At 45.0% G+C, this 10,326-nt stretch overlaps 1 protein-coding gene across 3 annotated transcripts; it reads right to left on the reverse strand.

Moving 5' to 3' along the window:
- Window positions 1-5: 5 nt before the first annotated feature.
- Window positions 6-9,853, reverse strand: SLC35E1 (solute carrier family 35 member E1). Of its 3 annotated transcripts, none has more exons than XM_037383259.1 (7): window positions 9,438-9,853; window positions 8,488-8,558; window positions 7,956-8,093; window positions 7,145-7,270; window positions 6,409-6,654; window positions 5,707-5,955; window positions 6-1,640 (listed from the first exon to the last, which is right to left on the reverse strand). In XM_037383259.1, exons 1-6 carry the CDS (start codon window positions 9,820-9,822, stop codon window positions 5,722-5,724), a joined length of 1,200 nt encoding a protein of 399 aa, XP_037239156.1. In that variant the 5' UTR covers window positions 9,823-9,853; the 3' UTR covers window positions 6-1,640; window positions 5,707-5,721. The 3 variants fall into 3 exon arrangements, with proteins under 3 accessions (XP_037239156.1, XP_037239157.1, XP_037239155.1); XM_037383260.1 differs by lacking the exon at window positions 6-1,640 and adding an exon at window positions 1,984-3,302; XM_037383258.1 differs by lacking the exon at window positions 6-1,640 and having other exon boundaries at window positions 1,990-5,955.
- Between the last annotated feature and the right edge of the window lie 473 nt (window positions 9,854-10,326).

The raw sequence follows: 10,326 nt of genomic DNA on the forward strand, positions 1-10,326 counted from the left end.
TGGCGGGACGAGGCGTCCTGGGAGGCAGGGGGCACCCTAAGGGGGAGGCCTTGAGGGGGGATGCACTGAGCGGAGGCCCCGGGACCCGCAGCGAGCCCGCGGGCAGGCACAGGCCAAGGCCCGGCCGTGTACAGGCCCGCGGGGCAGGGCCTCAGGCCACTCAGGGCCACTGCGGCTCCCCAGTCGCCCACCCGCCGCGGCCACTCGCCGGCCTCTGAGGGAGAAGCAGGTCCTGTTCAGAAGCTCCCCTGCTCAGCTCACGAAATACCTGCAGAGCCTCACTTCGAGAAGCACTTGATTCCTCAACTTTTCCACCACCACGTCCAAGCTGCAGTTCAGTTGTTGGAGATTTAAAGGAAAGAATGTTATTTAACATGTTCCATTTTGGAGGACGATCCATCGCAGCAGCACTTAAGCTATGCAGACCATTGGCATAACAAGAAAAGGTACATGGATGTGCAGGAAGCTCAGTAGAGAGTGAGCTGAACCTAAAAACTTAGGGAAAGTGCAGATGCTACACAGGGCCATTATTTAAGCACTTGCTTTCTTTCAGTGACTTATTTCTTCATGCAGTTAAAACAATAACATCCAAATAATTTCTGGTTCTTAACTCACCTGATCCTCCATTATTTTTCAAAGTGAGATTAAAAATACAGCACATTCATATACCTTCTGGATTCAGGAAAGCATTCCTTCAAAAGCGAGGCACTGATCTGGTCATGTTCACATCCAACTTGAGCTACAAGGCATGGCTGAAATCGCTTAATTCCTACTTACACGATTCAAAAAACCTCAAAAAACCCCACCACGCTTCAAGACCATTTATATGAGAACTAGACATCAAAACTCAAAGCAGGGCTCAAACAATTTTGAGGTCTTTTAATATTTTAGGAAAACTGAATCTACAAGTGGAAGTGATTATCTGGGAATCATGAGGCCAAAAGCAAACCGAATATCCTAAGGCTCACCTGGAGCTGTAATCACCATCTTAAATTTCAAGCATTAAATTACAATTCACAGGATTTCCACTCACACAGGTAACTCACAGACAGCCTCACAAAAAGGCATAACTTTTTATTCTTAACAAGACAAACCATGAAGACCCCACTATATTATCTACAGGATATAAAACCTCAGAAAGATGGATGCTTCCATGTATCCAAATAACAAAGGCTGGGCGGATGGGGTGGGGGAAGAATCAAATACAAACTGACAATTCTGCATCACTCTACAGTCCTGGAATTAACACAGATGCCAGGAGACCAGATGAAGTTCAAATCTCAGCTTATACTCAAAAAAGTATGAAACTTTTCAAAATTCCTTCTGCCACCTTTTGTGCCAACACACACGTCACTGCTTTGCACACTGGAGCCCCAGAGTCACCACTCAGGCTGCCATGTTTCTCAGAACGCAGTGACTGCTTATCCACAAAATGCTCCAAATGCTAGAGTTACCTGACAGAGATGTCTGCCAAAAACCACCTGAGCACCTGATTTGTTTCAGACAGGACAAAGTCCCAAGTACCTGGAAGTCACCAGTGCAGTTTCTTCCTGTCGGCCCGTAAGGGATCCCAGATCAGCAGCATCAGCTACAGGCCGGAGGGGCGTGTCACAGGCAATCCGGCTGAGTAACATCCAGAACTTCACAGAACGACAGCAGAAATAAGAACAGGAAAATAATACAAAAGTGTTCATTTGCTTAAGTGCCAGATTTCACACAGTAAGGAGTGCATTTTTTATGATTTTGTTTTGTTTTTTAAAACCACCCATATTCACATATATTTATAGAGTACCAACATAAACCCCCCAAAAAAGACAGGCAGTGACCGCCACCTGCGTATTTTGCGCTTGTGTATCTACATACTGTGATTCTATCATACACCTATTGTCTCAGGATTAACAAATTTTACTTGTCTTTACCACCACCACCAAGATATTTCAGCATTACTTTTAACAGCTTACAACATGGTTCAGAAAAGGAAGCCTTAGAAAAACAAAACTTTCCCTTTATTTGTATTGCACCTTTTTCACAAAGAGCTACACGGCAGAAGTTTCTTCTGCTGCAAAATGCTACATCAGAAAAATATGAGTTTGAACACAGATTAGAAAGAAAAGGTCTTGAGCTTCAGGAATCATCATAAGTTGATCCCAAATTACCATTTTTACAAATCACTGTACACCTACAAAGCCCAAGTATTGCCTCAATTTTATTTAGCAATCATTTATTTAAAAAACACAAGCGTTTTACCAGGTGATAAAGATGCTCCAATTACTACTGGGTACTAAAATTGAATCTGCCAGGGAAATACTTTGAAGATCTATTGAAAGAGCACCGAATACTCTATGAAGCTATCAACAGAAACCCCACAGGCAGTGGGGAGAGGTTGGTTTCCCTCACCCTGGTATTTCTACAACTATCCAGGACTGTTTTGGGAAGAATTTCTCCCATTCTGTGATGTATTTATACACATTAGAAATGCGTAATGGAAATCAAAACACTCCTAAGGATACCAGCGACTGGTGTTAGGACACCCAAATTGGCGCAGTTTCAGTCTACGTAACCACCTGGTAAGGTATCACACCCACACAGCAAAACATTAATCCGGTTTCTCATGAGTGGTCATTACTAATAATGCATGGCACTCCCAAAGCTTCCTGCAAGTAAAAAACTCCAACCAACCCCCTTCATTCCGAGTTAATAACGGGGTCATTATACATGATTTTCTAGATATGCCCTTTTTATTCCAGTGTTTCCATACTTTCTACAACTTATGTACATAGTTAAATACGTCATTAATTTACAAACCATGTTAAAACAAATGCTTCACCTTGCCAAACAAGATCTTGCCAGCGGTCCAAGATTAAAATATATATTACAACAGTATCAGAAACTTCCTTTACCTGAATGTGGGCAATATTGCTTAAGGACTCGAATTCACATACTCAGCAAAACCACCTCTTGTAACTGGTTCACCTAACCGTTTTAATTGTATGTTCTACCAGACAAAATGATCCCTGTTGACCACAGACCTGAACTATAGGAGCACAAACACCATACCAGGGAGTCTCCAGGGAAAAGATTCACTCTCCAGGCTCTAAATGGACAATATCCTTGTTTTGGGTCAGTCCCTTTTTGCTCTGCAAATACAGTAGTTTTGTTTCAGAGACACAGCGAGGCCACAAGCCCAGACCAGAATTTGGGACAAGGTATTTTTAACAGAAAACTCTCACCTGCTTCTGTACTCTTGACAGAAGAAGCTGAGCTAAAGACTTGCCACAGCAAGTGCGCAGTGCAAACTTTCTCTGAAAACAGTTGCAAAAAAGATCTGGTTATGTTCTCTAAAATGAAATAATCTAAATATATTTAATAAAGCCTCTGATCTGTGAATAAAGTATGAGGCGCTTTATTACAAGTAATGGTTCAAGTTGTATGGGGATGGTACAGCAGCAGACATAACAGAAGATGTGGAGATGAACTCCTAGTACACCTGCACATCCCTGGGGCCCCCACTGCTACTTTTTTCTGGTATGTCACCCCCCTGAGAAGTAAGGAAGAACCATTTCCATTTTCTCAATGGCACAAAGACCACAATGAAGCGTTTGCACCTAGCTCCCTCTGAAAACAGTTGGGCAAACTTCAGCCCCACTTAAAAATATTAGCCTAAATACCTCATCCTCAAATCAGTCCTTTGCAGAGCCAGAACCTAATGCAAATCCAGAGTTCACACAATCCTTTTTACATGTATGTAAAAGCACTTACATGGTGGGAAGTGAGACTTAGAAATACACATTTTGCAATTCCCCATATTAAAAAGAAATAATTACACATAAATTAATACTGGAATGGGCAAAAGACTTTTCATCTGAAAGAACGCTTTTCCTCATTACCTTGTTCTTGTTAACCTGGGTTAGGAAATACTTTATGTAGAATTTCTAAACTAAAAGTCCAAGTTCTAAGCTAGCACTAACAGATTCAATTCCAGGCAAGTCAAGGAAGTTCTGCTCACAAACATTAGCAGCATAAAGCATTAGCAACATAAACCTATCTCTGAAGTTTCAGAAAGACCATTTCCTCTTTTGGACCGTAAGGTGGAAGGCAGTCTACATCACTACCTCCACAGTCAGCCAAAAGATTAAGATCAGGTTGACTTTGCACTTGAAAATAAATTATTTATTATCCGGAAAGGAGCCAAATCATCACCTCACATCATGGAAATGGTCATTTTTAAAGCAATAAATAAGCGGAGGGAGTGTTCTGTACCACACCCTAAATGTTGTCATGGGTGTGTAATACCTCTCTAGTAAAAATGTAATACTTACACTATCAGAAGTCTCACTGTACAACAGCTTTTCTGTTAAGGAAAGAAAGCCCCTAAAATCTTCTTTTGCCAAATAAAAATCTGGCTCAGTGAAACCCAAGTTCAACTGGTTTCATTCCTTTCATGCACAGACGCGGTATCTGATGCACAACAATCAATGTGTCTAGAATTAAGTACATTCGTTTATACTAACAGAATCGGTTCTTCTTAATCATCAATTATCTATTTACTGCTGATTCAAATATTTTTTTCTTAACAATTTACTATTCAAGCTAGGGGAGTTGCAGGAACAGAGCAGGATACACAATTTAACTTTGGCAGGAAGTGGAACTCGGGCTAAATGCACACAGCAACTCCAGCAGCAGTAATTAAGAAACTTAAAACACCAATTAGAGGCTAAAAAGACAGACAAGAAACAATGAAGAATGATGGCTACTCAAATTAATGCGTTCATAATAAATGATTCATGTAAGAAAGCATAATATATGCACAGAAGTGAGAAGAAAACACCTTAAACATTTCAATTTTGAAAGTAACAAAAGACTTTTGTAAGAACAGGTGTGAAGCAAGTAAAAAAAAAAATCTTATTCCAAACACTTTATTTGTGGAGGTGTGTTCTTTCTGCATTGCCAAGGAAGAGCAATGTCCGAAGTTAGAGGACTACGTTATTCAGAAGACAATTATGATCTTTGGCTCTGTTTGTTATCTACAGTGACTGGGACAACAGTGATTTTAGGAAATTCTGTTTCTCTGTGCCTCAAGTACGCTTCTTGCAGAGCTCAATCTTCCTACTGTCTACTCTTTCAGAAACATGTCTGCTTTGTCACCAAAAACTAAAGGCATAGGCACAAAAGCAGTTAATACCCACATGAAGTTTCATTGGTGCTCAAGATGAATTCAGGTCTACCTATCTGCAACTGATGCGTGTAAGTCAAATTATCAGACAGACAAATCCTGATAACCAGAAGTTTCACTTCTTTCTGAAAGTTTCATTAAAAGCAAGGATCGTTACAACATGAGAAAACAAATTAAAGGTAGTGTCACCAGCCTGGAAACAAAATACTGGCCAGAATTTAGCTGCCAAAAGACTCATCAGTTGACAGGACTCTGAAAAGGAGCGGTAACAGCAGTGACGATCACTCTGAAGTTACGTACGTGCATTTCACCAGAATCTCTGTACAAGAGCTACACTGTGCATTTGGTTCCAGTGTCAGATCTAGTGGTTTCATGTTTAAAGGTCTGCTTAGCAGAAGTTGAAGGTCTGTACCGCTTCCACTACACATGCATCTTCCCTTCCACAAAAACTGTACAATAAAATGGCTTTACATTCATGGATGTACTAAAAGTTTCTGATAATGTTGGGGACACTTTGATATCACAGTCTATACCTGTTTGCCAGGATTCTATATATCAAAACGATTTAAGTTGTAGGTAGTTGGGTAGTTTTGCCGATTATACTGGAAGTGATCTGTTAAGATACTGGTTCGACCGTACTGATAGTCTCCATGTTGTGCAAATGCCGTAAGTCCATTCTGAGACTTTTCAGGAGTGTTTCGGTGACGGTCCAAATTCACAAGGTCTGCAGTTGTAACGGGAAGTAGCTGCTTCTTTGCTTCTTGATTTGCATCATATTTTGTCTAGGAAATAAATAAATAAATAAATAATGTTTTTCTTTGGTATCACCTAACATACTCATACACCTAGAAAAAAGCATAATAGCTTTACAATTACACCACTATCTATGCCTGTTAGAGTCTTACTTTAGTGGCTTCTAACAAAAACCTCATTCCCCTCACGTGGCAAATCAGTAAGCTGCTCTTTTGCTCAAGAGGTGTGCGTTACTTCCCAATCTTCATTTTTCAAGCAGATATTAAGATCAAAATTTAAGCTTGTTAGAATCCTAACAGCTGGTCTGACCCAGGCACCCACGTACTCCACTTATATGTACCTCCTCTGCAATGAAGCCTTATGCACTCTACATGTTTGTTCTGCCAGCTGTTAACTTCTTGTACAAAAAATAATTCAAAACTACTGGACTGTTTCAAGTGAGCGTCCTGAATAAACAAACAGCCCCCCCCCCAAACCCTTACCTTGTTATATAAGAAGACCCCCAAGATAGCTGTCATCATTCCAAGGACATTGGTGCTCGTAACCGGATTGCGAAGCATTATAAGGGACACCGTGATGACCATGATTCTTTTTGTGGCGTTTGCGACAGAGTAACTTAGCGGGCTGATCAGATTAAGAATACTGAAGGCAATGACATTCTGGGCAAAATTACAGAATCCACTGATTATAAGCAGCATCAAGGTCCATGACCAATGAGACATCGTGCTCTGTCATAAAGACAAACATTACAAGAAAAAAAATTATCTCAGGTCTCAGATAAGAATGCAAATACAATGAGTCACTTCTTACCTGCCATTAATGGGAAGAACATCTGCAACTTCACTCTAAAGATGCACGCAAGTATGTTACATTATGCAACTACCAACTCTGAGAAAACATCTCTCTGCGTATTTGTAACACACGTTCTGGGTGCATTTGTTCTGTCACCAGCCACTAACTCCTGAGATTTACATGCACACACTACCTCTCCTAGCCCTGACATGAATTCTCACAATGAACGCTACGTTTATTTTTTTTATATAATTTTGTGAAACAATTTGCATGTATTGCACAACAGTTCCTTCCACGCTGACGAGAAACTACACTGAAACACTTCAGCACACTCTTCTGGTTGGGTGGTGGTGTTTGTTGATTTGTTGGTTTTATTTTCTCCTTTCTTTCTTAATAGCAAACAAGTTTCCCAAATACGACACTTACCAAGTCATTCTCTACTAAGAAGGAAGAAAGATCTACCAACACCCACGTTGGGATCATGAAGAATACAGCATGGCACCCAAGTATGTTCAGCAACCGAAGGTGATGTATTCGGGAATCTCTTAATACCTGACAAAACACATTATTAAATAGCCTTTCTTCAGCTACTGCCCACGTTATCAGCAGAGATTCAGGAGCTGTCTAAAGCTGTTACTGTTAAATAATAGATAAATTATGAAAATAAGTAAATACCATTATAGTATGACTTTCCTATAAGGACAACCAAAGAAAAACAGATGTCCATTTGAAAAACAATGGTTTCTTGAGTGGTGACTCTTAGTATTAACAAGATAACAACACATATAAGATGTTCTATAAACCAGAAATAATTTTGTAACTAAACAGATTCTGGACATACATTTTGTTTCTAGGATTTCAAGGCAAGCTCAGTGTTGACACTAACTCACTACAGAGAAAGGATTTGATACAAGATACATTAAAAGCTTTCAAATGAGCTGCTGAATTTAAGCACTTATTGAATTGTCAGCGGAAAAAAACATCTATGCTGAGGAGTAAAGAAAACTGAGTTCTGCCCGATTTTCAGTATAACAGCTTCAACAGGTAGGATTTGCTGTAGAGAACAGGCATACAAAATAGCCAACCATTACTTTGGGCTCCTTTGACTATAAAGTCAACTTTAAAAAGTAAATATGTATATGTGTACTGGAAAAGACATATTAAAGTATTTTTAGCATACCAAGTCCTGCTAAAGGATGATGCTACTAATCAACATTATGAACAGCAAAACTATTACCTTCTTTGAGAAGATGTTCTGAAGTGAAAAACACAGAGTAGCAGCAAGTGCACTGATGAGTCCCCACATGTCAAAAGAAAGTTCCGTGACTGTGGCCAGCAGGACACCAGTAATTATGGGGATCAGAGACAAGTACACCTGAAAGGAATACAGAATAGTAGCTTACGCCTTCTAAGAACTTTCATTTCAACTGAGTTTATATATACTACTATTTGGGGAAGAAAGGAGAAAGAAGAATAAAGCAACAAAACCAGGGAGCAATTTTTATGCTATTGTAGTTGGAGAAAGTTTAAGCAACTACAATACACGCTATAACAACTCCAGCACATCAGAGAGCATCACCTTGCTCAACATTCAGATGTGTTTTCTTTACGTTCACGATAAAAGGAATAAGAATTTGTAAAGTCTGTGTAATCTAACTTCAATCACAAAATTCACCCAGCTAACCAAAGTCCAAGCTTTCCTGACCCCAGCCAGCAGAGCACACCACGGACACCACCAAGAAAAGGAACCTCAGCAAACCTGTCCGCACCTTCGTCGTCTGCTTTTCCTTCATTATGATCCGCGAAAGAAGAACCACCCATATTGGCATCGTCGCTTTTACTGAGAAAGGAAAGAAAATGTTGGTGGAGATGCAAAGCTTGGGCCAACTCCATCAACCACCGTCAGCAGAGGGTGAGTGCTGGGGAGGTAGGAGGGGCTCAGGTCTGGTCCCACCAGAGCCATAACCTCAGCCCACGCTGGGTTGTCCCTCCTCACCACTGTGCTGGGTGCTTAGACAAACACTGGCCAATTCTCGGTGCTGCACCAGGCACCCACATGAGCACGCGGTGGGGCACAGCACATCATGCCGGGCGCCCACAGAAGCACACGCTGGGCTTCAGGTCACTGCACTGGGCACTGGTACAAGCATGTACCGGGGAACGAGACACTGCACTGGGCACCCATATGAGCATGCAACAGGGACCAGGACACCGCGCTGGGCATGTATAGGAGCACACAGCAGAGACTGGGACACTGCACTGAGTGCTTGTATGAGCACACAGCAGAAACTGGAAAACTGCACTGGGCACACGTAGGAGCACACAGTGGAGACTGAGACACTGTATTGGGCACCTGTATGAGCACACAGTAGGGACTGAGACACCGCACTGGGCACATGTACAAGCACGCAGGGGGGACTGGGAGACCGTGTTGGGCACTTGTATGAGCACACACTGAGCTTCAGGTCACCGTACTGGGCCCCCGTACAAGCCAACACTGGGCCCCAGACCATTGCACCGGCCACCAGTCCGAGCACACAGCGGGGACCAGGACACCGCACCGGCCACCCATACGAGCCCACACTGGGCTTCAGCTCTCTGCACCGGGACCCTAGACGAGCCCAACCGGCGCTGGGCCAATCCCCGCCCGGGCACCTGCAGGAGCACACGCCGGGCATAAGGCCGTCCGTCCCGTCCCCCCCACCTCCACGGGCCTCACCTGTGTGCGCGTAGGAGACCGGGACCCGCCAGAGGGAAACGTGCGCGGAGACGGAGGCGAAGTACTTGCCGAAGGCGAGCGGCAGGATGTAGCGGGGATAGGCGCGGGGCGGCAGCTGGGCCGGGCCGGCGGGCGGCACCCGCCAGGCGCGCAGCAGAGGCGGCAGGAGCCCGCACAGCCCCAGGATGTGGAAGAGCGAGACGGTAACGGGCCGCGGGAAGCCGCCCAGCAGCAGCTTGTTCACCACGTTCCCGCCGGCGCTCAGCCCGTACCAGGCCAGGCAAAGCGCCGACACCCGCGCCCCCTCCCGCAGCGCCGGCCCGCGGCCCCCCCGCCCCGGCACCGCCCCGGCGCCCGCCGCCGCCGCCGCCAGCGGGGCCGCCATGGCTGCCTGCGCCGCCCGGCCGCCGCAACGTCACCGCCGCCAACGCGACGCTTCCCGAGGCGGGGCCCCGCCCCCTACTCCGTGCCTACGGGTGCCGGCAGCCGCCGCCGCGCGTCACTTCCGCCGAGCCGCCCTGGCGGGAAGGGCCGTTGAGGGGTCGCCCCGCACTCCCGCCCCGTGTCCCCCTACTCCACCGCCACCCCGGGCCCACCGGTGGGAGCGAGAGCTCCGGCAGAGCCACGGGCCTCTCGCCCCGGCGCCAGAGCACGGGTTCCCCTCAGCCCGAGCCTGTCAGCTTCGTGAGGCGGGACCCCCCCTCCCCCGCGGCAGTGCTGCTGCCTGAAGGGGTGCTGCGGGGACCAGGTCCAGCCTGCGGGGGCGGGGGGGTAGCCCAGGCGAGAGCTCGGGGTACGAGAAGCACAAAAGTCGCTTTTGCTGATCTGGGGCTCCAGCACAAGCGTGCTCCGAAGCAGCAGGCAGGCCTGAAGGGCAGCGCGGCACCCG

The sequence above is a fragment of the Falco rusticolus genome, chromosome 4 (genome assembly GCF_015220075.1).
Source record: "Falco rusticolus isolate bFalRus1 chromosome 4, bFalRus1.pri, whole genome shotgun sequence".
In the NCBI taxonomy this organism is placed as follows: Eukaryota; Metazoa; Chordata; class Aves; order Falconiformes; family Falconidae; genus Falco; species Falco rusticolus.

Bases quoted from the DNA above. Each gene is read 5' to 3' on its own strand.
- SLC35E1 (XM_037383259.1), bottom strand. From the start codon at position 9,822: ATGGCGGCCCCGCTGGCGGCGGCGGCGGCGGGCGCCGGGGCGGTGCCG. The intron at 8,559-9,437 runs GTGAGGCCCGTG...TTCCTTTCTCAG, and splicing joins GGTCTCCTACGCGCACACAG to TAAAAGCGACGATGCCAATA. The intron at 7,271-7,955 runs GTAATAGTTTTG...GTGTTTTGTCAG, and splicing joins AGAACATCTTCTCAAAGAAG to GTATTAAGAGATTCCCGAAT.